The sequence below is a fragment of the Erinaceus europaeus genome, chromosome 12, assembly GCF_950295315.1.
Source record: "Erinaceus europaeus chromosome 12, mEriEur2.1, whole genome shotgun sequence".
NCBI lineage: Eukaryota > Metazoa > Chordata > Mammalia > Eulipotyphla > Erinaceidae > Erinaceus > Erinaceus europaeus.
In genome coordinates this window covers 96,613,831-96,640,396 of record NC_080173.1, presented here as the reverse complement: position 1 = coordinate 96,640,396, position 26,566 = coordinate 96,613,831, and the positions used below count along the sequence as shown (strand labels likewise).

Genomic DNA, 26,566 nt, shown 5'->3' with positions numbered 1-26,566 from the left:
TAGCCCTTTGATCCCCAAGCTTCACGAGCGGTGAAGCAAGGCTGCAGGTGTCTCTCTGTCTCTCTCCCTGTCTCTCGATTTCTCTCTGTCTCTGTCCAATAAATAAATAAATAAAATTGTTAAATATTTTATTTATTTTCCTTTTTTGTTGCCCTTGTTTTTTTTGTTTTTTTCATTGTTGTGGTTATTGTTGTTATTGATGTTGCTGTTGGCAGATAGGACAGAGAGAAATGGAGAGAGGAGGGGAAGACAGTGATGGGGAGAGAAAGACAGACACCTGCAGACCTGCTTCACCGCCTGTGAAGCGACCCCCCTGCAGGTGCGGAGCTGGGTGGGGTGGGGGGCTCCAACCCGGTCCCTGCGCTTGCGCCATGTGTGCTTAACCCACTGCGCTACAGCCCGACCCCCTTAAATAAAGATTTTATTTATTTATTTATTCCCTTTTGTTGCCCTTGTTGTTTTATTGTTGTAGTTATTATTGATGTCGTTGTTGTTGGATAGGACAGAGAGAAATGGAGAGAGGAGGGGAAGACAGAGAGGGGGAGAGAAAGATAGACACCTGCAGACCTGCTTCACCGCCTGTGAAGCGACTCCCCTGCAGGTGGGGAGCCGGGGGCTCGAACTGGGATCCTGACGCCGGTCCTTGAGCTTAGCGCCACCTGCGCTTAACCCGTTGTGCTACAGCCCGACTCCCTAAATATTTTTTTTTAAAGGATAGAATGGGTAGATTAGGTAGATGACATAGATCTGCATGGGGCAGAGTGGTGGAGCACGTGGTTGAGCACACGTTACAATGTACAAAGGACCTGGGTTCAAACCCGTAATCCACACTTGCATGGGGGAAAGCTTCACCACTGGTGAAGCAGGGCTGCAAGTGTTTTTTTGCTTCTCTCTCACTGTCTCCCCCTCCCTCTCCATCTCTGGCTGTCTTTAGTCAATAAGTAAATACTACTACTACTACTAATAATAATAATAATAATAATAATAATAATACAGATGCAAACCAGAGTACTGCTCAGCTCTGGCTTTTGGTGCTGGGGATCGAACCTAGGACGCTAGGCCTCACTCATGTCTTTTGCATAACCATTATGTGTTTCCTCAGCTCTCCTGGCACATTTTAGGTGCTCAATAAACAGCTATTTTACTTTTTTTTTTTTTTAACTGCCATCAGGGTTATTACTGGATCCTGGTGGCTGCATGGTGAATCCACTGCTCTACTTGCCCCTTTCTTTCGGTGATGCAGAGAAATGGAGAGGGAAAGAGAAGATAGAAAGAGATACACCTCCGGTGCTACTCCACTTCTCATGAAGCTTCCCCTTTGCAGAAGGACCTGAGGGTTGAACCTGGGTCCTTGCTCATGGTATCAATAAACAGCTCTTCCAGTACGAGTCTTATCTGCTTTATTTTGAAGGCTGGTGCATCTGAGCAGATTATGAGTCACACACAGGGCTGGTCACCATCAACACACAGCAGGAGCCCAGCAGCTTATTATTTATTATTATTATTATTATTATTATTATTATTATTATTATTTTGCCTCCAGGGTTATTACTGGGGCTTGGTGCCTGCACCATGAATCCACTGATCCTGGAGGCCATTTTTTCCCCTTTTGTTGCCCTTTTGTTTATCCCCTTTTGTTTATCGTTGTTGTTGTTGCTGTTGTTGTTGGATAGGACAGAGAGAAATGGAGAGAGGAGGGGAGACAGAGAAGGGGAGAGAAAGACAGACACCTGCAGACCTGCTTCACCACTTGTGAAGCGACTCCCCTGCAGGTGGGGAGCCGGGGGCTCGAACCGGGATCCTTACTCCAGCCCTTGCGCTTTGCACCACGTGCGCTTAACCCGCTGCGCTACCGCACTCCCAGAGCCCAGCAGTTCTATACCTCAGTAGTCACAAAGCCTGGGATTCACGTCTCCTTTCTAGCTGTGCAATCTTGGGCAAAGTGCTCACCCTCCCTGTACGTGCCTTACTTTCCACATGGCGTCATGAGAGTGCGTGTTAGTTCTTGTGATCGCTGCGGTTGAAAGTCTGGTTCAGTGTCTCCAAGAGACACTGAGAGATGTTTATGACATACCCCTCCCAGGGCCATGCTGTGGGTCTGCCTGAGACTTGGTCTGCAAGTGTGTGTGCGTGTGAGGGGAATGTGCCTGACCGTGACTGAGGACACTGTCACCATCACTCGGGTGACTGTGTCCTTACTTGAGACGACCCTGGCCAGGCCCAGAGAGCCCTGGGTGCTCAGTGTGTGACTCTCAGCATGAGCCCGATCACCACATGCTCTGCCGCTCACATGAGGTTCCTGTCCAGCCGTGGTAGCAGTGGCATTTGAACTCTACAGCCATTTGCTTCAGATCTTCAAGTGAAGGGCCACCTTGTAGAATGGGGGGCCCACCACCAGGCCTGTGGTAGATGGAGAAACTGGCAGGATTAAGAAAAAGGAGAGCCTCAGGGTGGCTGGGGCGCCGAGCACAGCGGCCATGGCCTGAGCACAGGACTTGACTGCACAGACGAGCCCCACCGGTCACATTCAGGATGAAGGGTCCTAGTGTGGTGTCCACATATTTCTTGATTGCCTGGCACGATTCCTGGATGAAGGGGGAGAGTGTCAAGGTCATGCATGAAGTCACCTTGGGCATTAAGAATTAAGACTCTGGAGGCGAAGGGTAGACAGCATGATGGTTATGCAAAGAGACTCTCATGCCTGAGGCTCCAAAGTCCCAGGTTCAATCCCCCGCACCACCATAAGCCAGAGCTGATCAGTGCTCTGGTAAAAAAAAAAAATGTAAAAAAAAAAAAAAAGAACTAAGACTCTGGAATCGGGGGGGTAGCGCAGCGGGTTAAGCGCACATGGCGTGAACACAAGGACCAGCATAAGGATCCCGGTTCGAGCCCCCGGCTCCCCACCTGCAGGGGAGTCGCTTCACAAGCGGTGAAGCAGGTCTGCAGGTGTCTGTCTTTCTCTCCACCTCTCTGTCTTCCCTTCCTCTCTCTATTTCTCTCTGTCCTATCCAACAACAATGACATCAATAACTACAACAGTAAAACAACAAGGGCAACAAAAGGGAATAAATAAATAAATAAATAAATAGAATTAAGACTCTCACCTGGGACCAGGCAGTGGTATAATCTATAGAGAGTACACACTACCATACACAAGAATTAGGATTCACGCCCCCAGGTCCCACATGCAGGAGGAAAGCTTCATGAGTGGTGAAGCAGTTTTTCAGATGTCTCTCTCCCTTTCTCCCTCTCCCTTTATCCAATAAATGAATAAAGATAGTAATAAAAGTAATTAAAGATGAGGGATAACACAGCGGGTTAAGCCCACATGGTACGTGAAGCACAAGGACCAGCATAAAGATCCCGGTTTGATCCCCCAGCTCCCCATCTGCAGGTGCGTCGCTTCACAAGCGGTGAAGCAGGTCTGCAGGTGTCTATCTCTCTCTCTCCCTCTCTATCTCCCCTCCCCTCTCAATTTCTCTCTGTCCTATCCAACAACAATGACAGCAATAACAACAACAACAATAATAATAGCAACAACAATGATAAACAACAAGGGCACCAAAAGGGAAAAAATAGCCTCCAGAAGAAGTGGACTGATAGTGCAGGCACTGAGCTCCAACAATAACCCTGGGGGCAAAAAATAAATTAAAGATTAATTTTTTAAAAATAAATCTGTATTTATTTACTTTTACCAGAGCAATGCTCAACTCTGGATTATGGTATAGAGGGCTGAACCTGAGACCCCTGGTACTCTCCACTCTCTCTCTCTCTCTCTCTCTCTCGCTCCTTAATTATCTTTATATATTTGGATAGACACAGCCAGAAATTGGTAGGGAAGTGGGTGACAGAGAAGGAGAGAGACAGAGAAACACCTGCAGCCCTGCTTCACCACTTGTGAAGCTTTCCCTGTGCAGGTGGGGGCCGGAGGCTCGAACCCAGGTCCTTGCGTACTATAACATGTGCGCTAACCAGGTGCACCACCACCTGGTCCCCCTCTCTCCCTCTCTATTAAAAAAAAAAAAAAAACTGGGTCAGGCTGTAGCACAGCGGGTTAAGCGCACATGGTGCAAACTGCCCAGCAGGTTAAGTGCACATGGCATGAAGTGTAAGGACTGGCCTAAGGATCCCGGTTCAAGCCCCTGGCTCCCCACCTGCAGGGCGGTCACTTCACAAGCAGGTCTGCAGGTGTCTATCTTTCTTTCCACCTCTCTCTCTTCCCCTCGTCTCTCAATTTCTCTCTGTCCTATCCAACAACAGTGATATCAATAACAACAATAATAATAACCACAACAATGATAAAAAAAAACAAACCTGGGCAACAAAAGGGGAAAAAATAGCCTCCACGAGCAGTGGATTTGTGGTGCAGGCACTGAGCCCCAGAAATAACCCAGAAGGCAAAAAAAAAAAAAAAAAAAAAACCCGCCAGAAGCAACGGATTTATTGAGTAAGCACTGAATGCCAGTGATAACCCAATAACCTTGGTGACAATTAAAAAAAAAAATAAAGACACTTGGGTTCAAGGCCCTGCTCTCCGCCTGCGGCGGGGACACTGCACAAGCAGTGAAGCAGATCTGCAGGTGTCTAAAGGGGGGCCCTCACCTCTATCACCAGGTCTACAGGGGTAGAAAGGAGGGCCAGGGTCTCCCCAGTCAGTCAGTGGCCTCACTCTGCTCCCACCCTCACTCACCCTCACCTCCGCTCTGAACGCACCTTGGTTTTTGTGTTCTCCCAGCTCACCCAGAGCACCGCGCCTGCTGCTCCCTGAGCCGTGCTCTCTCCAAGGCTGTGCTCCAGATCTCCCTGGGGGAAGGGACAGCACAACTCAGCAAGGCCTCCCTCCCTCTCCACAGCAAAGTGCTATACCAGCACTGGACGGAACAAGTCACTCATCCCCACCCCAATCAGGGGTCTGCTCTGGCCCTAGGGGACAGAGGCAAAGTCATACCCACTCTAGTCTGTGGAGGCCATGAAGCTGGACACTGCCTCCTTCTGGTGAATGCAGGCTCATCCATGCCCAGCACAGGCCTGGGCACACAGCAGATACTCAGAGGACATGAGAGAGATGGGTGCGTATGTCCCAAGGCTGTGCCTCCTCATTATTGAGCCCTACGCCTGGTCGGTGGGTGTCACAGAAACAGACTCACGGGGGTCGGGTGGTAGCTCAGCGTGCTAAGCGCACGTGGCACAAAGCGCAAGGACCGGTGTAAGAATCCCAGTTTGAGCCCCCGGCTCCCCCCTGCAGCGGAGTCGCTTCACAGGCGGAGAAGCAGGTCTGCAGGTGTCTCTCTTTCTCTCCCCCTCTGTCTTCCCCTCCTCTCTCCATTTTTCTCTATCCTATCCAACAACGACAACATTAATACAACAACAATAACAACTACAACAACAATTTTAAAAAGCCAACAAAGGCAACAAAAAGGAAAAGAAAGAAAGAAAGAAAGAAAGAAAGAAAGAAAGAAAGAAAGAAAGAAAGAAACAGACTCACCAGGGAAAGAAAATGGTCTGTCATGTCATAGAAGATTTGGAAGTAGGGCAGCACTGGTAGGCTGGGGTCCCGTGACCTCGAGGCCACACGGAATGCCTCTCCCACACGGTGCCGCACAAACATCTGTGTCTTCCTCGTGCCCTCCAGGGCTGCAGGCAGGTAGATGCTGGGGTATAGGGCACTGCTCTGGTTCCATAGCCACCCCAGCTGGTTGTTCTGGGTCTGGACAGTCTGCAGGCACCGGCCGGTGTAGTTGGGGTGTAGAAAGTCATAGTTGTAGCAGTCAGGGAATTCATAGAAGCCCCAGAGGCCACGAGGCCGCAGTGCCTGTGCCAGCCTGAGGGTACCCGCCATCCAGGCCTGTGCAGCCTCCTGAAACTCCTCCTGGGCCACTGCCTCTACCCGCGTAGCTGACCAGTCAGGGTGCCTGCTCCGCACCAGTGCCCGTGACCGCTGCCGGTAAATGTCCTTGCTGTCCCAGTTGAAGGCCCAGCGGGGTCGCCATGCCTCCCAGTCAATGACTGCCAGCCCTGAGAAGTTGAACTCAGGGATGGCAGCCAGGATGTCCTGGAATGCGAGGGCCAGGTGGGTATCCAGGCTGGCGTTCTGGGGCAGGCCACCAAACACGGGCTCCCCCGAGGGTGTGTAGTAGGGGTAGGTACCCAGCTGGGATCTGTAGAAAATGGTCATGTCAGGGCCACGGAAGGTCTGCTTTGGGTTGGTCACCACATCAAAGACACTGACATCCACGTCCACATCGTGCTTCTCCAGACACCACTGGGTGTTTGCGTTCCAGACGGTGGTGAAGGGCTGACTGGGGACTAGAGGGTCCCGAAGGCCTTGGGCCTTGCCGAACAGGGTCAGGAAGAGGGTGCAGATGGGAAGCAGGTGGGCTGCCATGGAGTGGGGCAGATCTAGGGAAAACTGGCCAGGAGAGGCAGAATTGAGAGCAAGTCGTGCACTCTCTGACCTCTGCTTAGAGTAGGCAGGGCAGGCCCCTTGCTTTATTTTATTTTGTTCTTTTTAACCAGAACACTGTTCAGCTCTGGCTTATGGTGGTGTGGGGGATTGAACCTTGGACTTTGGAGCCTCAGGCATGAGAGTCTGTTTGCATAACCATTATGCTATCGACCCTCCGCCCACTTTTTTTCTTTTTCCCCATCAGGGTTATCGATGGCTGGCGTTCAGTGCTGGAACTAGGAATCCACAGCTCTTGACAGCTGTTTTTCCTTTTTTTTTTTTTTAAGATTTTATTTATTTATTAATGAGAAAGATAGGAGGAGAGAGAGAAAGAATCAGACATCACTCTGGTACATGTGCTGCCGGGGACTGAACTCAGGACCTCATGCTTGCGAGTTCAATGCTTTATCCACTGCACCACCTCCGGGACCACTATTTTTCCTTCTTTTTTATTTTTTATTTTATTAGATAGGAAAGAGAGAAATTAAGAAAGGACAGAGAGATAGAGGGAGAGGAAAATGGACACCTGCAGACCTGCTTCACTGCTTGTGAAGGGCATCCCCTGCAGATGAGGAGCGGAGCCGGGGCTCAAACCTGGGTACTTGAGCTTGTAACATGTGAACTTAACTAGATGCACCACCCCTACCACCACCACCCCCCACCCCCCCACCCCCCCCCCCGCCACCCCTAGCTCTTTAAGCCCTTCTTGCTCTGGCATCAGGTTTACAATGACCTTCAGGGCTCCGGAAGGTCAGAGAGCACAGCAGGGGCACAGAAGGGAGTTGACTTCAGGGCATATCCAGATTGCCTGTAGGGCCAAGTAGTGGTCCTACCCCTTCCCCAGGGTCACAGACATTGTGAAATAACATCTTGTCAGAAAGGGGAACTAGAGAGACAGACCCTCAAGTCTGTTGATGGAGATAGAGAGACCATTCCTGACTTTTGGCCCAAGAATCCAGGCCAGGGTCTAAGAGATAGCTCACTGGGTAGGGTGCCTGCACTGTCATGTACAATTAACTCGGGTGGGAGATGCTGTGGGGATGGGGAACCAGTGTGTTCTCACTCTCTTTTCTATAATTTACTTTTTTAAAAAAAGATTTTATTTACTGGGGCCAGGAGGTGGCACACCTGGTTAAGTGAACACATTACAGTGCACAAGGATCCAGGTTCAAGCCCCTGGTCTCCACCTGCAGGGGGAAAGCTAAATGAGTGGTGAAGCAGGTCTGCAGGTGTCTGTCTTTCTCTCCCCTCTCTGTCTTCCCCTCCTCTCTCCATTTCTCTCTGTCCTATCCAACAACGAACGACGTCAACAACAATAATAACCACAACAAGGCTACAACAAGGGCAACAAAAGGGAAAAAACAAAAACAAAAAACCAAGGGCAACAAAAAGGAAATAAATATTTTTAAAAAAAGAAACAGAGAGGAGGGGGGAGGGGGGGAGAGAGAGACATCTACAGCCCTGCTTCACCACTCGTAAGGCTCTCCCCCTCCAAGTGGGGGTCTCTGTCTCTTTATCTGAATGAAACGCAGTAGCCTGGAGAGGTTAACTGTGCAAACGCAGGGCCCAGTCCCCTCATCCCGTGAAGACAATCATGGGAAGAGGGACCCGGAGGGAGGACAGGTCAGTCCAGCCCCCCCCCCCCCAGGTCCCCGTCCTGCCTGTCGACTTTTCCCTGCTGACCTCAGAGAAGAGTGGCCTTATGCTCGAAATTTCCCGACCCCAGGATTCGCGTTTAAGCGAGACTCAGCAAGATTCTGTTCCTCATCTCCGATCCAGATCCAGCTGCATCAGAAGCTCGCCCGCTCCGGAGGAGGAAGACGCGGCTGCTGGAGACTCTGGGCTTTTGAAGGGGGTCGCCCCACCCAGTGCAGAGGCAGAGGCAGAGGCGGGCCCTGCGGGCGGGTGCGCGGCAGAGTCACAGGCATCGGGAGCCCCGTCCTCCGGGTAGGGTAGCGGGTGGGGCTGGCCGGAAGTGTCCCCTGGCTGGTCAGCACCTGGGCGGGGTTTTTTGGTTTTATTTGGACGGGGGTGGGGTTGAAGGCAGTGTGGGAGTGGGGGTGTGTGTGGGGTGGGTGGAGGGAGTGTTTGTCTGGGTACACTTGTGGGGCTGCACCTTCCCCGAAGGGCATCTTTTAATATTCCTGAGCCCTCGGAACTATTTATTGCCTTTGCGAACTTCTTTTTATAGATTCTTTTTAAAAATTGTATTTATTTTTCCCTTTTGTTGCCTTTGTTGTTTTTCATTATTGTTGTAGTTATTATTGTTGTTATTGATGTCGTCGTTGTTGGATAGGACAGAGAGAAATGGAGAGAGGAGGGAAGACAGAGAGGGGGAGAGAAAGATAAGACACCTGCAGACCTGCTTCACCGCCTCCCTGTGAAGGGACTCCCCTGCAGGTGGGGAGCCGGGGGCTCAAACTGGGATCCTTATGCCGGTCTTTGCGCTTTGCGCCACCTGCACTTAACCCGATGCGTTACCACCCAACCCCTTCCTTATTTTTTTAAGAATTATTATTTTGGGGGGCCAGGTGGTGGTGCACCTAGTTGAGCACACATGTTGCAATGCTCAAGGACCAGGGTTCGAGTCCCCAGTCCCCATCTGCAGGGGGAAAGCTTTCCAAGTGGTGAAGCAGGGCTACAGGTGTCTCTCAGTCTCTCTCCCTCTCTTATCACCCCCTACCTTCTCGATTTCTGGTGGTCTCTATCCAATAAATAATTAAAAAAAAAAAAAGAAAAATTCTTTCTTGTCCCTACAAGCATTGTCACCTATGACTCTACACCTACTGTGGCCAGTGGACCTATTGTCCTAATTGGAGGGACATTTCTTAAAGGCCCTGTGTTCATAATGCCCCGTTTGCGCATGTCTCTGAAGCCCTGGTTAGTGAGTCTAGGCTTCCGCACAGACTCCAGGCCCATATAGGTGAGTGTGAGTCATCGTGTGGGCACTGGTGTGAGACCCTGTATCTTGTGATCATGAGACCCCATGATCATGTGACCACGGTTATGGGCGCAGTAATAGCAATGACCACACACTTGCTCATTCCTTTTCGGGTTTCGCTTGTTTGCTGATCCAGAAGCTGGTTGGTGAGATCTGCCGGGTGCCAGACGTGCTCAGGCTTGCATGACTAGGGGGTGTGGAGGGAACAGCGTATCTCTGGCCCAGGTGCAACTGTTATCTTGTGTTTACGGCTAGTCTGAGCCTGAGCCAGTGACCCTCCCCACTGTCTTCATGGTGGTCACTAGAGCAGTGAGTGATACAGCTGGGTACCAGCTGGGCTCGGCCCTCCAGAATGACAGGGTGAGTGCTGGGCAGAGGCGCACCCCACTGAGTACAAGGAGTACTGTGTAGAAGGACTCTCACAAGGACCCCAGATGAGCCCCTGCTCCTCACCTGTGGGGGAGGCACTTCACGAGTGGTGAAGCAGGTCTGCAGGTATCTTTCTCTTTCCCTCTCTATCTCCCCTGCCCTCTCAATTTCTCTGTCCTATCAAATAGAAGAAAAAAAAAAAGGAAAAAATGGCTGCTAGGAGCTGTGGATTCATAGTGCTGGCCCAGCCATAACCCTGGAGGGGAAAAAAAAAAAAAGTGGTCCAGGAGGTGGTGCAGTGTATGGAACACATTGGACTTTCAAGCACGAGAGCCTGAGTTTAATCCCTGGCAGCACATGTACCAAAGTGATGTCTGGTTCTCTCTCTCCTCCTATTCCTTTCATTAAGGAGGGGGAGGGAGACGGAGGGAGGTAGGGAGAGAGAGAAAGAGAGAAGCCAGCAAGGCTGAAGGTGAAGAGGGCCCAAGGGGCTGGGAAGCAGGAATTTATCAGCCAAAACTGGAATGGGGGGGGGGAGTCGGGCCGTGACACAGCGGGTTAAGCACAGGTGGCGCAAAGCGCAAGGACCGGCATAAGGATCCCAGTTCGAGCCTCTGGCTCCCCACCTGCAGGGGAGTCGCTTCACAAGTGGTGAAGCAGGTCTGCAGGTGTCTATCTTTCTCTTCCCCTCTCTGTCTTTCCTGCCTCTCTCCATTTCTCTTTGTCCTATCTAACGACAACATCAATAACAACAATAACTACAACAATAAAACAAGGACAATAGGGAATAATTTTTTTAAATAAACTTAAAAAAAAAAAAAAACTGGAACAGGATCTAGCCAGAGATGGTATCCACTAAGCCTGTTCTGAAAGCAGTGTTCCAGAGTGACCGTTTGGTTCAGAGAGCCTGGCACAACTCCTAAGAGCAGAGAGAACATCAGAACAGCCCCCTTGCCCCTTCTTCTAAAGACTTTGTGCTACCCTTCTGGCCCTCAGAAAACTAGTGATCAACTGGCAGGATTTATTTAGTCAGCCAGCACTCTTCAGCTGGTCTCAATAGGGAAGAAACCCTAGGGGCAGAACAGCAGGAAGAAGCTGGTGTGTGCCTGAACCCTCCCCACCGAGTGCAGGCCACAGGCCACAGGCCTCCTCCTGCTGGACTTGTGCAAGCAGAATGTCTCTGGGATGAGTTTAGCTTTGTGGTGCAGCACTGTGCTCCCTCATTGTGATTCTTCCTGCCCCAGAGCCACCTCCCCCCATTGTGGGGGATCAGACCACCCACAGGGCAGCTCTGACAGGTCCTGGGTTGTCTTCCAGTTCCTTCAGGGGATCGGACGTGAGCTGGAGAGTTATATATGGGGTGTCACTGAGTGTCTATAGGTGTGCAGAGGATGTCACAGCTGTGTAGTCATGTGTGAGAGCATAGCTTTCCCTGTTATACACAGGGTTACAGGTGTGCTGGGAGCACGTCACAGCTGTGTAGTCATGTGTGAGATCACAGCTTTCCCTGTTACACACAGGGAAAACACACAGGGTTACAGGGTGCTGGAAGCATAGCGAGGGAGCACCAGCTGTTATAGACAGGAGGGGGTAGCACTGTGCTGTGCAGGGGAAGTTGCAGGTGTAGGAAGACAGGTCAGTGTTCCCCTTCCTGTTGGCTCCATCCTCTATGAACTTATTGACCAATACCCAAATCTCCCAGCAGCTGGGAGCCACACAACTATAGAGTTGTCAGCAATTTGGTGAAGATGGCTTTTCCAAGATTTACTTCTGTAATCACACCAGTGCCTTATTTACAACATGCTTCCTCCTCTCTCTCTCTCTCTCTCTCTCTCTCCCTCCCTCTCTTTTGCCTCCAGGGTTATCGCTGGGGCTCAGTGCCTGCACTACAAATCCATTGTTCCTGGAGGCCATTTTTTCCCACTTTGTTGCCCTTGCTGCTGTTGTTATTGTCATTGTTATTACTGCTGTTGTTGTTGTTGGATAGGACAGAGAGAAATAGAGAGAGGAGGGGAAGACAGAGAGGGGGAGAGAAAGACAGACACCTGCAGACCTGCTTCCAGGGGCTTGAACCAAGATCCTTACACAGGACCATGCCCTTCACACCATGTGCTCCCCTTTTTAAAAAACATTTTTTTCTGTTTATTTATTCATTCCCTTTTGTTGTCCTTGTTGTTTTATTGTTGTAGGTTATTATTGTTGTTGTCATCATTGTTGGATAGGAGAGAAATGGAGAGAGGAGGGGAAGACAGAGAGGGGGAGAGAAAGAGAGACACCTGCAGACCTGCTTCACTGGGACTCCCCGGCAGGTGGGGAGCCGGGGGCTCGAACCGGGATCCTTATGCCAGTTCTTGCTCTTTGCACCACGTGCACTTAACCCGCTGTGCTACCGCCGGACTCCCCCCACCCCTTTCTTTAACCTGGCTAATTGAGGAGCAGAGGATTGAACCTGGGACTTTTAGAGCATGAGTCTCTTTGCATAACCATTATACCATCTACCCCTGCCCTACAACATGCTTCTCTAGAGACACTTTCCACTTAGCAGCTTCTGACCTGTCTTCCTCAACACCGCCATCCTGAGAGCAGGGTCCTAGTTATGACTTCCTGAGGCATCCCAACTCAGAGCCACCCGCCAGTCAGGTGGGCCGCTGATCTAAGCACACTTCCTGCCTCTGCCTGCAGCACTACCCTCACCCCAAGTCCTCAACTGTGTTCCAACTTTCTCTCGCCTTTGCCCGAGATTTGTTCCTCACAACAAGTTTCCCCCTCACCTTGCAAAACTCAACACACACACACAAACATACACACAAAGATAGAGAGGAAAACCAGCTCAGCCCAGCACTTCCTAGAGGATCATTTCCTGAATTCTTGCTGCTGGGCTACCCTACACTTAGAAGAGAGGCAGATACCCCCCAGGACTACTGTCTTCAAAACCAGAGGGAACAAAGCAGACCAGAGGTCCCAATCCCATCTGCCTCCTTCCATATACCCCGTGGAGTACTGACCCTGGCAGGGAGGTATGTACGGTTAAAGTTTGCTGCCCTTGGGAGCAGGGAGTGGAAGGAGACGCCCCTGCTTGTGGGAACAGTAGGAAGGGTGGCCTGGCTACTTTCCCAGCCAGGGAATATCAAATATCCACTCCCTTTTCCTCCCTGGGTGGGCAAGGCAAGGTGACTGGCAGTGGCCCAACAAGGTATATAAGGACACACAGGGGCTGGGGAGATAGCATAATAATTATGCAAACACCTTCCATGCCTGAGGCTCGGAGGTCCCACGTTTAATCCCCAGCAGCACCATATACCAGAGCTGAGCAGTGCTCTGGTCTTTCTCTGTGTATTTTTCTCATTAAAGTAGAATCAGGGAGTCAGGTGGTAGGTAGCGCAGTGGTGGTGCAAAGCGCAAGGACCAGAGTAAGGATCCCGGTTCAAGCCCCTGACTCCCCACCTGCAGGGGAGTCGCTTCACAAGTGGTGAAGCAGGTCCATGGGTATCTATCTTTCTCTCCCCCTCTGTCTTCTCCTCCTCTCTCCATTTCTCTCTGTCCTATCCAACAACAACGACATCAATAACAATAATAACCACAACAACGATAAAACAAGGGCAACAAAAGGGGGAAAAATAGCCTCCAGGAGCAGTGGATTCGTAGTGTAGGCACTGAGCCCCAGCAATAACCCTGGAGGCAAGAAAAAAAAAAGAATCAACAGAATAAAATATATAAACAAGGGCAGGTAGAAGCATCATGAGTCTCCCCCTCACCCAAGTTTAGGTGATCAACCAACCAATCAAGATGATCCTTTCCAGTCAACATGGAGAAAGCAAGGTTCCTGGTACTGTGATGGTACGGTGACCGCTGTGTCAGAGACGCGGCTGCAGGATGGACAGCTCTGGGCCTCCAGGTTTCAGTGACAACATTTTACACATGAAAAGTCCCCAACAAGAGTGTCAGAGGCAGAATTGAGCTCCAGTCTTGTGAAAGACACTGGTTCTCTCACGTGTCTCTGATCCAGGTGCAGACAGTCTAGACATAGCAACGGTAGTTTTATATTTAATTTACAAAAGAGACCCCAAAATAACAACAACAATAATAATAAGCTACTGGGGAGTGGGGAGAGCAGGGGCGTAAGGTCAGATACCTCCCCTGGCCCAGTTGTGCCCCTTCTCTCTCTTTCCAGGGCGAGAAGATGGCTTCCCCTCCCCCTTAGAACAGGGGGATGAGCAGATATGGACACTGCCACTGGGCATCCCAGGGACTCTGCCCCCTCCCAATTCAGTCTGTCCACGCGTGACAAGCTGCTACATGCTTGGCAGAGTGAGAAACCCCCTACCAAGTCCAGGTGAAGGTCAGGGTCACTAGAGCAAGCAAGCCGGGGAGGTGGGGCTCAGTCCAGATGCTGCCAGCAGCCCCAGCCGCCTGCCTGTGGTCCAACTGACAATGCTCACCGCCCCAGCCGAGGTAGCACTGGCAGCGAAAGTGTGTCTGTAGGTGGGCGAGGTCAGCCTTGGTGAGCTTCCCCTGTGGATGCAGCTGGGGCTCACCAGGTGCTTGGCCAGGCACTAAGCGGAAGCTGGTGGCACTGAGGTGTAGGAAGGTATTGGCATTGGCGTCTCGGCGCACGCAACGTCCGTGGCCTTCGCACTGGTTCAGGCTGCAATACTGGGCAGCCCAGGAGACATTGACCACGTAGGGGATCAACTGTCGTGTCAGGTAATCCTTGAGATGCTGGCAGGTTTCCTGGGGGTAGAGATCAGGGGTCAAGGTCAGCTGCCTCAATCCACAGGCCCAAATGGAAGTCCAAGCTCTTAACACTGCACGCACACACCTGTACCCGAGCCCTCACTGTTACCGCGCTTGCTGAGAAGGGGGTGGGGAAGAGGCCGAGTCCAGCAGAGATGGGGGGAAGGGTGGAACTCAACAGCTGTTCTGTGCCTTTCCTGTGAGTAGGGTCCTGTCTTCCCTAGGAAGTCCAGGGATACCCTGAGCTGGAGACAGACAAGAGAACTATGTGCCCACCCTGACTTGAGCAGCCCAAGGCCCAGACTCTCTGCTAGGCTCTGCAAACTCACTTCCAGTAGACGGGGTGGGTCTTACTTACAGTGGTGTACACTGCGTCGCCCCAGAGGATGACACCAGCTGCACCCAGAGCTGCACTCTCGCCAATGGTGGAGATGAGATCCATCTGTGAAGGAAGAGGACGTTGGGGGGAGAGACCGAGACCACAGGCTGAGGACAGGCATACGGGGGGCCCAGCCTGTTCCCACATGCTGGCCCAGAAGCAGTCAGTCTCCTTTCACCCACAGGCAAAGACTATTTCACTTTCTCCAAATGCTGAAACTTTTCTTTTTTCTTTCTTTCTTTTTTTTGTTTGTTTGTTTGTTTTTTTGTTCCTCCTGGATTATCGCTGGGGCTCCATGCCTGCACCATGAATCCATTGCTCCTGGAGGCCATTTTTTTCCCCCTCATTTTGTTGCCCTTGTTATTATTATTGTTATTGTTGCCATTGATGTTGTTGTTGGATAAGACAGAGAAATGGAGAAATGAGGGAAAGACAGAGAGGGGGAGAGAAAGATAGACACCTGCAGACCTGCTTCACCGCCTGTGAAGCGACTCCCCTGCAGGTGGGGAGCCGGGGGCTCAAACCAGGATCCTTATTCCGGTCCTTGCATTTTGCGCCACGTATGCTTCTGCCAGACCCCCAACGCTGAAATGAAACTTTTCAAATGTAGCTAATTAGGATAGCCTCCAAAGTCAGAATGCCTTGGTCCAAATTCCTGCCCTGAGTTGGCTGAGAAGTGTTAGGAAGATTCTTCAGCATCTTTGGGCCTCAACTTCTTTCCTTCCTTCCTTCCTTCCTTCCCTCACCAGAGCACTGCTCAGTTCTGGCTTATGGTGGGGCTAGGGATTGAACTTGGGACTTGGGAACCTCAGGCATGACAGTCTTACTGCATAACCATTATACTATCTCCCCCACCTGTTTTCTTTCTTTCTTTAATATTTGGTTTTATCTTCTAGGCGTGAGGCATGAGGTCCCAGGTTCAGTGCCCTGTACCACTATTAAGTGGTGGGTGGCAGAGGTAGGCAGTGCTCTGGTTAAAAAACACATTTAATCACCGAGCTCCCCCCTGTGCCATCTCCCACTGTGGCAAGCACAGGCCCTACCAGGTGAGTGCTCTCTCAGTGGGCCTTAATTTTCATCTGCAAAACAGGGGGTGATGATGCCAATTCCTCACCAGGTTGCAGAGAGAAGGAAGTGAAGTGATGAGGCCAGGCGGTGGTGCACCTGGGAGAGCATGTTTGTGTTCACGGACCTGGTTTAAGCCCCAGCTCCCACCTGCAGGGGAGAAGCTGCGTGCGCAGTGAAGCAGTGCTGCCGGTTGGTCTCTCTCTCTCTCTCTCTCTACACCAAAGCACTGCTCAGCTCTGGCTTATGGTGGTGTGCTGGATTCAACCTGAGACTCTGGTGCCCACGGAATGAGAATCTCTTTGCATAACCATTATGCTATCTCCCCAGCCTCCTCTTTCCCTCTTGATTTCTGTCTCTATCCAAGTAAGTAAATAAAATGTTTTTTTTTTAAAAAAAAGTATGTGTGAGAATGTAAGTAGCTGGTAAACTACAAGGTGGGATGTCCTGAGGCACCCACAAAGCAGTCAAGGGCCCCTGGGAGGCACATACCTCACTGAGCTCCGTGAGCTTGCGGCTATAGCTGGGTCTTGTGAAGACATAGACTGGAAGTGCATGGTTGGCATGATGAATGTTCGCCACGCGGAGAGCCTCCTGAATGCGGAAGCTAACGAAGTTTCGGCCCTGGGCAGAAGAAGCCAGTATCTCGTCCAGGTAGACCGAGGGGAAGAGCGCCGTGCTCTCAGCCCACAGCCAGGACAGCAGGTCGTTCCGGGAGACCTCAACATCAGGGCAGCGGCCCGTGTAGCTCTCCCAGTTCTGCACATAATCGTGGTTGTAGCAGTCAGGAAAGAGGTAGAAGCCCCAGAGATGCCGAGGCCGCACCGCCTTGACAAAGCGCAGCGTCTCCAGCATAAACTGCCGGGCAGCAAACTCGAACTCTAACTGTGCTTGCTTGTCTACATTGTGCGATTCTGATGACCAGTTAGGGTGGCGGCTGGCCACCAGCTGGCGTGATGACCGGCGGTACACGTCCTTGTCCTGCCAGTTGCGCAACCACACGGGCCGCCAGTCCTCCCAGTCAATGACTGCCAGCCCGGCCGGCTCCTGCGTGCGGATGTAGTGCTCCACGTGTTCCTGTAGCATCTTCAGGTGCGCCCAGAGGCTTCCATTCTGGGGGACACCACCATGTATGGACTTCCCCACTGCATTGAAGTGTGGATACAGGCCCAGACGGTCACGGTAGAAGATGGTGATGTTCTGGTTCACAAAACCCTCGTTAGGTGAGGCCCGCACATCAAAGACCTGTAGGGTCTCATTCAGTGGCACCTTGTGTCGTGGGCCACAGTCCTGCGTGGGCACGTCCCATGCTACCACGAATGGCCGGTTTGTGAAGATGGGTGGAGTTGTGGGCTTGAGTTCTGAGGCCCAAGCTACCACCAGCACCAGGGCCAGTGTGAAGGTGGGGCCCAGGTCTGCCCACATGCTTGGGAGCTGAAGGAAGACTGGTCACCTGCTAGACACCAGCTCAGGAACTAGGGAGAGTAAAAGAGTAAGTTAGTTTAGAGAAGCCTGAGGTGGCAACTGCAAAGCCATCCACACTCCCAAAGCCTCTACAACAGCTGAGAAACCACAGGTCACTGAGGGGCAGCCCAGATGCCCAGGCAAAGTACTCCTTCCTGGAGCAGTTAGTCTACGGCTGGTGAGAGATCTCTGTCCCCGCTGAGAATTCAAGGGATTGTGGTCTGGGAGGTGGAGCAGTGGATAAAGCATTGGATTTTTCAATCACGAGGTCCTGGCAGCACATGTACCAGAATGATGTCCGTTTTTTTTCTCTCTCTTCCTCATAAATAAACATATACATTCTTTTAAAAAATAAAACAAAAACCGAATTTATTGGGCTCCGCACTGGCTGCCAAGAAATACACAAGTGGCTGCACATGGCTTCAGAGAGCCTTGAACCCAAGGCCCACGCCACCCAGTACAGAGCTCTTGGTCCACAGAAAAGACTCCCCCCACACCCACACACACCCCTTTTTCAGAGCACTGCTCGGCTCTGGCTTATGGTGGTGCAAGGCACTGAACCTGGGACTCTGGAGCCTCAGGCAAGACAGTCTCTTTGCCTGACCATTACGATCGCTCCCTCCCGCCCGAGAAGAGGCAGCATCAGGCTAAGGCGGAGCAGAGTTCAGGCTGCGGCTCACCCAGGAGCCCAGCCACAATGCCGCTATCGAAGTAGCACGGTCCCGGAGAAGGGGGACTGAGGCTATCGGCACTTGGGGGTCCCGCCCGCGCTCTCCACAGACAGACCGAGGTCCCAGGGGGACAAAGGGCGGTGGGAACCCCCGGAGGCGCGCGCGCACCGACCCTCGTCTGCACGGCCGCCCGCCGGTCCCCGGGAGCGCGCACTCGCTCCGCCGGCCTTTGTGCGGGGCCCCGCCCCCCCGCCCCACGTGGGGCCCGCGGGCGAGCGGGGCCTCGGGGCGCCGCCGCGGGGGCCGCCAGGCTCGCACGGCCCGCCCTCACCTCGCTCCGGGCGCCGCCGGGAGCCGCGCTGTGGCCGCCGCCATCCCGCGCTCGGCCCGGCCAGGCCCGTCCGGCCGCTCGCCCCGGCGCATCCCGGCTGGGCGCCTCCGCAGGCTCCGCCCCGGCCGCGGGCCCTTCACGAACGCAGCGCGGAGGCGGGCCGCTGGGGGGGGACCCGAGCCGGGGCGGGGAGGTGCGCCCGGCCCGCAAGCCGCCGGCACGGCGACGGGTCCGAGGGCCCGGGCTCCTCCGCCGAGGGTCTTGGTTTCCCGGGAGCCCCTCGCCCACTGCCCCCGGGCGGGGCCTTCGGGCGTCTCGGCTGCGAGTGTCGCCCCCCTCCCCGCGGCGAGGCGCGGTGGTGGAGTCCTGCCCGCCCCTTAAAGGGGCCGCGTGCGGGGAGGGTAAGAGGGGCGCTCCGCCATCCCGCCGAGAGGAGGGGCTAGGCCTTGGCCGGGGGAAGGGGCGGAAGTGACTCTGCAGCCCAGTGTAGACCCCAGGCCTGGAGCCCCTTTGAGTGCAAGGAGAGACGGTGGCCTGAGCCTGGAATGGAGTGCCCCCCCCCGCCCCCAAACCCTAATCGCGATGTAGTCCCCGCCCCCCGGGCAGACTGGGGGGTTGGAAGGGACCCGGACCCGCCCCTAAGCCCTGGGGCCCACAGAGGCCGCAGTTGTCCTGGTAACAAGCTCCGGGGCAGCCCGGGGTGTGTGTGTAGGGGGTGCCGCCGGGCACCGAGCTGCGTTCGGGGCGAATCACTCCCGTCCCCTCTAGCCTGGTCCGGGGCAGGGGGCCCTGGGAGTCCCCGGGGCTTCCTTTCGACTTGGGGGTGGGAGAGAAATGCTGCTCTTGCAAAAACTCCTCGCTGGGTGCGGAGACTGCGCCCTGCAACCCCTCACTGTCCCTGGGGGGACCAGGCCTGGAGCCAAATGGGAGGGAGACCCACTCCTCCTCCGTGCGGGGTTCGGCTCCCCGGACAGCCACGCTCTGCACTGACACCTCATTTCCAGCCGAGAGAGAGAGAGAGAAAGAGAGAGAGAAGAAGGAGAAGGAGAAGAAGGAGAAGGAGGAGAGGAAGAAGGAGAAGAGAAAGGGAGCATTTACAATCTCTCCTCCTCCCAAGGAAACGAAGGCGTGGGGAGACGTTCCGACAGCCTTCCTGTCAGCCCTAACTTGGCAGGGCCCACCAGTCCTTGGCCTGCCCGGGGTGGGCGGGAAAGGCAGCCAGCCAGTGGGGCAGGTTGGAGAGCTGTCCCAGGTTAGAGGGTGGAAGTCAGCGCCAGGCTCACCTGTGTGGGGGTCCGCGGGCCGTAGGTTGTGTGGGCCTCTTGCTTTGGCTTGGGGGCCAATCTGTCCAGCCAAGCTATTTATACCAGCTGCTGCCCTATGGGCAGCCTGCGGAGACTTGATAAACCCCATCCCCTCCCACTGGCTCCGGCCTCCCACCCCAACCCTTTCTCCTCACTTCCTGCTACCCCTCCGAGAGGAAAAGGCTTGGAGCTGGTGCGGGGGAGGGGACCCCCTTGACCCTGTTTCCCTCCATCCTACCCTACTGGCTGGCTGCCCCGGCCCCAGGCCCAGGCCCTGAGCTTCGCCAGGTGACAGGAAGGCTGTAGGCATTGGCTCAGGTGCCAGCCTCCCCCAGGCCTGTAGTTAATAGCTCCGCTCCCTAGCCTTCCTCCCCTAGTGAGAGGCGAGGCCCCACCATGGTAATTGGCAGAGGTGACTCAGCAGAATAGCACAGGACCTGGGTGTGAGGGCCCAGGTTTGATCCCTGGCACAACATATGCCAGAGGGGAGCTCTGACCTCCCCCCCAAAAAACAAATCTTGAAAGTTTCTTGGGAGTTGGAAAGTTACTTAAGGTTCCCCATGACAGGTGGTTAAGAAAGAAATGAGCCTAGGAGTTGGTCGGGGTAGGAGGTAGGGGACTTCCAGGAGCTGAGTCAATTTTTTTTTTTGTTTTCCCACTGAGAGCGGAAGTGTCCTGAGTGTGACAAGAGTGGACAAAGTGTTGATGTGTGTGACTGTATGGGGTGGGGGTTTGGACAGGCCTGGGAAGGCTCTACCTACATTGCTGACTGAGCCACTGAACAGCCTCTTGCAACATGTGTGAAGAAGGAGGTGCCCATCATTTGGCTGGCCCCAAGGACTGCCACAGGGTCCCAGAGGGCGCATCTAGGATGAGGATGTCAGCCTCCTTTTCTCAATGGTTGTAGAGGCTTTGGGAGTGTGGATGGCTTTGCAGTTGCCACCTCAGGCTTCTCTAAACTAACTTACTCTGTTACTCCCTAGTTCGTGAGCGAGCTGGTGTCTAGCAGGTGACAGTCTTCCTTCAGCTCCCAAGCATGTGGGCAGACCTGGGCCCCACCTTCACACTGGCCCTGGTGCTGGTGGTAGCCCACAACTCCTTTTCAGTCAGAGCTTACACTCAGCAGCCTACTGGTCCATCTCTGATGCCCAGGGTCTCTCTTTAACAAATGGCACTGTAAGACTGGGGTACCAGGAGAGCTGGGCATATACCCTGAGGTTTGCCCCTTCTTCTTCTAGCGTTTGCCCTTCTTCCGTAGCCAGTCAACAGCGTCAGGTTGAGCCTGATGTAAAGTTTCGAGACCTCCTTTGAATCTGGAGAGGTAGCAGTCGTTGACTATGTGGGAGAACTAAGGACTCCAAGGAGGGATAGGAGGATGGTGTTCCTGTACCAACATGCTGGCTCCACAAGGGACACAAGCCTTAAAAACGCCAAGGGTGGGGTCCCCGGGGAAACAAAGGCCAAGCCAGACTGTCCAGTGCAAGGAACTTCCTCAGGCAGTCAGCAGGAAGGAAGTGAGCACAGCCCAGCAGGGAGGGTGTAGGGAAACACTGTCCTGACCCCCATTGTTCCCAGCTTTGGGGTCATCTGGGGCAGGTCCAGCACAGGGAGTCCCCTATGGTGTGACATCAGGAGATGGGATGCAAACTAGCATGGGAGACTGTTTCCCTGGGACAGCCAACGGGGGTGGGGGGGGCAGTGGAAGGGGACGGGGCTTATGCTTCACATCTTATCAGGGAAATAAGAAGATGCCGCCCAGAACTTCAAGCCCAGGCTACAAGTGATGGGCCTGTTCTGAACTCAACAAATTGAAGCCTTCGAAGGACTGGCAGGCAAATTTCCCAGATCCAAGAGTCCATGTCCCTAGATTGCCTTCTAGTTGGGAGTTGGGTCTGACACCAGCAAGAGAACCAGCAGGCCCTGAGAAGCAGAGGCAAATGTCTGGGGGGAGAGGGCTGAGGGTGGTGGTGGAGAGTGCAGGTACAGAGACGGGAAAACAGGGAAAGAAAATATTGGGTAGCTGAGCGTTGACTACTGTGGAAGAAATCCAAGTCCACTTTCTGGGTGGGTGGTGTCTCCCAGGAGACCTGGGAGATGGCAGGTGGGTTACAGCTGCAGAGCCCGGAGGCAGGTCAAGAGCATGGTAGCATTTCAGTGGTGTTTATCCACCTAAGGTTGGACTTAGGGAGCCCATGGACTTTGACTGTGACACATGTGAGATCAGCTGGTACTAGTGGGGGCAGGACTGGAGGTCACATTCTTCACTTCAGAGCAGGCAGGTGGGGCCAAAGTATACAGAAGCGCTGGAAGTCCTCCAATTCCAGGCCTTGTATTCTTTGGAAGATGGAGCTGAGCAGTAGCGAGCCCAGCTGAGAACATGCATTACCATGTTCAAGGACCCGAGTTTGAGCTCCAGCTCCCCACCTGTAGGGGGCCGATCCACAAGTCATGAAGCATTGTCCACAGGTGTTTATCTTTCTCTCCTTAAAAAAAAAATTCTATTAAAAATTTTTTTAATTGGATAGACAGCCAGAAACAAAGAGGAAAGAAAACAAGAGAGGGAGACAGAGATACCTGCAGCCCTGCTTCATCACTTGCCAAGCTTTCCCCCTGCTGGTGGGGACTGGGGGCTTGAACCTGGGTCCTTGTGCATTGTAAACACACATGTGCTCAACCACCCAGCCTCCTGTCTTTCTCCATCCCCCATCCCTCTCAATTTCTGTCCTACTTAGAAAAAAAAAAAAAAGGAAAAATGGCCACCAGGAGCAGTGGATTCCTGGATTCATAGTGCCAGCATCAAGGCCCAGCAATAACCCTGGTAGCAAAACAACAACAAAAGAAAACTATAGACAAATAGGTGTGACATTCATTCTGAAGGAAGCTTCCAGCGCGACCCATGTGAATACACCACCACCTGCTGGTCACAGCTGGGATGACTGGTCTTACTCCTGCTCTGTAAGCCTGGGCCTTGATGGAGACAGGGTTCAGCTAGTTTTGGGCCCAGGCCTACAGAGTTCACCCAGGTGGTGGTCCAGATGTTGGTGTCATAGTCCCAGAGGATGTCACTTTTTTTTTTAATTTTAATTTACTTATTTTCCCTTTTGTTGTCCTTGTTTTTTTTTTTATTATTGTTGTTGCTATTGATGTCATCATTGTTAGATAGGACAGAGAGGAATGGAAAGAGATGGGGAAGACAGAGAGAGGGGGAGAGAAAGACAGACACCTGCAGACCTGCTTCACTGCCTGTGAAGCGACTCCCCTGCAGGTGGGGAGCCAGGGGCTTGAACCCGGATCCTTAACGCCAGTCCTTGCGCTTTGCGCCACGTGCATTTAACCCTCTGCACTACCCGCCTGACTCCCCCAGGATGTCACTCTTGTATGCAGGGTCTACAAAGAATTTTATTGAAATTGAACAAATAACGTAACAGCCTTCCTATGTTGGGGGGCTATCCTCCCCGAGCCATTTCCCATTCTTGAAGCACGGAGCTTACACAATAAGGAATTGAAAGAAAAGTCAGACTCTGCCCCCACATCACGGCCTAGACTATTTACAAACTTTCACATTTTAAGTGTTCCTTTTAAGGTTTTTCTCTTCGTGTCCCTACCCAGGGGCTCCAGTACCTTCCCTTAACTGATCCTTAAAGGGTGAGGCTAGTGTAGGGGGGAGAGGTGGGGAGCTCCTCAGAATTACCGGCACCAGTCCCTTACCACGGGGAAGTAGATCATCTGGTCCCAACAGGATGGAGGGAGCCAGTGCAGAGGGATTAAGAGGAGGTGGGTGGGGGGACTGCCTTCACACAGCATCCACAGCCCTTCCCGACGCCATCCTAGTCCCTCTCACCTGGGTGGGGGTGCGAGAGCACAAGCTGCAGTGGGGCAGAAACTGCCCAGCAGGCGGTGGAGGGAGAAGTCTTCTGTACCTGTGCCCACTCCTATTAACAGCCAGCAAACTATCTATCCATCTCAGGGGTGGGAACAGATGAGCAGGTAGGCAGGAAGAATCAGGCTTGCACTGCCCCCAACCTCTGTCCTACACAGGCAGAATCGAGGTAGCAAACGGCTGAAACGTTCTGACAGGGTTAAGGAAAGCAGGGGAGAGGAAGCTCCCACAGCCCAGGGGCTGGAAGAAGGCAGACCTTGCATGTAAAGTGCTGTAGCCCTAGCAGGGCTGGGCCCCAGGCAAGTCTGGAAGAAAGCAGGCCAGGCAATGGCACAGCAACCAGCCACTCCTGACCAGCGTATGCCCTGCCAAGCTCCTTATGGGGACTGCTGGGGAAGGTGGGCTGGTAACTCCATCGTTAGCCCTGGCCTGCCACCAGTCACCGCTCTGTCCACGCACAAACCAACACCCAACCTATCCTGCAGGCCTGTCCTGCTCAGAGCTGAAGGTTTCAGGCCGTGGAGTTTGTTCAGGATTGTGGCCCCAGCCTAGGTTCCTGGGGGTCTCTTGTCGGGGCGGGGGAGTTATGCCTGCCATCCCCCAGGCTCATAGCTCATAGAGAATCACAGGGAAATCCACGTGGATGCGGGGGTGGTCCAACTTCACGATACCCTGCCATGGAAACAGAAGCCAGTAAGCGTCAGCTTGGGGTCCCTGCTCCTCCAACCTCCCCCCCAAAACTGAAGGCAGAGCCCCATCTGAGTATACACACTCAACAGAGGCCAGCGCCTCACCTGAGGAATCAAGTTCTTATGCACCCGCCTCAGCTTGGCCCGCTTCTGCCCATTCTTGGTGACGATTGTCTCCTCATAGAACTCGTGAGCCAGATCTCCGTCCTCGTCATAGAACATGGAGCTGTGTAGAGGGAGAAGAGGACAGGTTGGGCTGGAACCTCAAATACCACAAGCCCTATGTGAGTATACCCACCCTAAAACAAAAAGGAACCACTCTAGAGACAACCCTGCTGAGGGCCTGGGGTTTGCTCGGAAGCGGGGGTGGTGTGGGGCAGTAGCCAGTGCTAGTCAGAATCTAAGAGAGGCCATGCAGAGGGCACTGTCCAGGCGTCTAAGACTAGAAGATTAATTCCCATTACTATTTTTTTATCTTTATTTATTAGAGACAGCCAGAAATCGAGAGGGAGGGGGGAGACAGAGAGACACCTGCAGCACTGCTTCACCACTCGTGAAGCTTCCTCCCTGTAGGTGGGGACTCGAACCCGGGTCCTTGCACACTGTAACATGTGTGCTCATCCAGGTGCACCACCACCTGGCCTCCCACCATTACTAATTTCTCCAGCACAAGCAGTCACTCCAATACCAGGGGCCCCTTTTTTTAAAAAACAAAAAACACAAATATATATATATATACATATATATATATATGTATATATATATATATATATATATATATATATGAGTTGGGTGGTAGCGCAGTGGGTTAAGTGCATGTGGCACAAAGCACAAGGACCGGCATAAGGATCCCGGTTCGAGCCCCCGGCTCCCCACCTGCAGGGAGTCGCTTCACAGGCGGTGAAGCAGGTCTGCAGGCGTCTGTCTTTCTCTCCCCCTGTCTGTCTTCCCCTCCTCTATTTTTCTCTGTCCTATCCAACAAAGTCGACATCAATAACAACTGAAACAACAATGAAAAACAACAAGGGCAACAAAAGGGAGAATTCGTAAATATTAAGCATACATGTTTGTTTTTGTTTACCAGAGCACTGCTCAGCTCTGGCTTATGATGATGCAGGGGCTTGAACCTGGGACTCTGGAGCCTCAGGCAGGAGTCTCCTTGCAGAACATCATGCTGTCGACCGCCGCCCTCCAGGCCCTTTCCTTTACTCAGATTTCTACGGGGACCGATGGTGGTCTGGGCATGTTGTTATCACTGTTGGCCTAGGGTCAGAGTCCGAGACAGCAGAGGCTTGAGCTGGAGCAAACCTGCGACCTCCGCATCCGTCTCAGGCCACGACCAGGTCTCCCTGACGTCCGCAACCAAATCTCCAGCATCACTCAGAGTGCCAGACCCCCGGGCCCACCAAGCTCGGGTCAACCTGGAGCTCCTGTCAGTCAGTTACTTGGGGGGGAGGAGGCGGCGGCCGGGGCCGAAGCTCTGGAGAACACAGCTGGATTCCGGTCTTTTTACCCAGCCCTGCTGTGTGGGCCATTCCCCTCAGACACCCAGACACATTACGGCGAGAACCTTTCTTCCCTCGGAAGAAGAGGAGGACTGGGGGGGGGGGGGGGGCCGTAGGCGTCTAACTAGCAGGTCCTGAAGTCTCGGGAGGGCCTCTTTCGGCTTTGACCTACGCGGGGGCAAACCTCTCGCCCCAGGGAGACAGGAAGAGCAGCCAAACCACCGGGAACCCGCTGCGTGGCATCCGCCCCTCCTCTTGCTCCTGTGGGGGCCCCGGTGTAGCGGGCTCCGGTGGCGGACTCCCCCGCCAGACACTGGCCACCCTCGGTTCTCCCTAGGGTGGGGGACCCGCGCCCTTACCCGCGGCGCGTGAATACGAACTGAGGCACGACTCGACCTCGCGGCCGTACCAAGGCTTGCTCGGTGACCGCCGCCTCCGACCCGCCGCCCCCCGTGGCCGAAGCGAAGGGCCACAGGCCCCGAGCTTTGGAGCCGCTGGCGCCCATGTCAGGGCCGCCGGCGCATGGCGCGCCCAGCAGTCACCGCACTCTCACGGGGCAGAGGGCGCCGCCATGCTCCGTCTCGGCCTTCGCTCGCAGCTGCAGCCGCCGCCTTTCGCAGGCACAGCTGTCTCCACGGAAACATCACTTCCGCTTCCGCCTGTGGCCGCATGCTGCCCCTCTGATTGGCTGCTTCTCTCGTCAATCCTCAAGGTAGGACCAATAGTAGCCCTCAGGCGCCAGGCATCCCAGCATGCAACGAGAGATGTCGGAGCCCCGCGCTCCGCTCT

General features: G+C 53.5%; 3 protein-coding genes across 5 annotated transcripts; all 3 read right to left on the bottom strand.

Moving 5' to 3' along the window:
- Positions 1–1,383: 1,383 nt before the first annotated feature.
- On the bottom strand, positions 1,384–8,324 carry HYAL1 (hyaluronidase 1). Of its 2 annotated transcripts, XM_007527279.3 has the most exons (4): positions 8,129–8,322; positions 5,486–6,409; positions 4,714–4,803; positions 1,384–2,585 (listed from the first exon to the last, which is right to left on the bottom strand). In XM_007527279.3, the coding sequence occupies exons 2-4, from the start codon at positions 6,383–6,385 to the stop codon at positions 2,268–2,270; spliced, it is 1,308 nt and encodes a 435-aa protein (XP_007527341.2). In that variant the 5' UTR covers positions 6,386–6,409; positions 8,129–8,322; the 3' UTR covers positions 1,384–2,267. The 2 variants fall into 2 exon arrangements, with proteins under 2 accessions (XP_007527341.2, XP_060060604.1); XM_060204621.1 differs by lacking the exon at positions 4,714–4,803 and having other exon boundaries at positions 8,129–8,324.
- Positions 8,325–13,786: 5,462 nt separating this feature from the next.
- On the bottom strand, positions 13,787–19,804 carry HYAL2 (hyaluronidase 2). Of its 2 annotated transcripts, none has more exons than XM_060204620.1 (4): positions 19,683–19,804; positions 16,426–17,408; positions 14,848–14,931; positions 13,787–14,486 (listed from the first exon to the last, which is right to left on the bottom strand). In XM_060204620.1, the coding sequence occupies exons 2-4, from the start codon at positions 17,356–17,358 to the stop codon at positions 14,076–14,078; spliced, it is 1,428 nt and encodes a 475-aa protein (XP_060060603.1). In that variant the 5' UTR covers positions 17,359–17,408; positions 19,683–19,804; the 3' UTR covers positions 13,787–14,075. The 2 variants fall into 2 exon arrangements, with proteins under 2 accessions (XP_060060603.1, XP_060060602.1); XM_060204619.1 differs by lacking the exon at positions 19,683–19,804 and adding an exon at positions 18,400–18,846.
- Positions 19,805–23,077: 3,273 nt separating this feature from the next.
- TUSC2 (tumor suppressor 2, mitochondrial calcium regulator) lies at positions 23,078–26,404 on the bottom strand. Its single transcript, XM_016190080.2, has 3 exons — positions 26,137–26,404; positions 24,378–24,498; positions 23,078–24,255 (listed from the first exon to the last, which is right to left on the bottom strand). Exons 1-3 carry the CDS (start codon positions 26,280–26,282, stop codon positions 24,190–24,192), a joined length of 333 nt encoding a protein of 110 aa, XP_016045566.1. The 5' UTR covers positions 26,283–26,404; the 3' UTR covers positions 23,078–24,189.
- Positions 26,405–26,566: the final 162 nt, after the last annotated feature.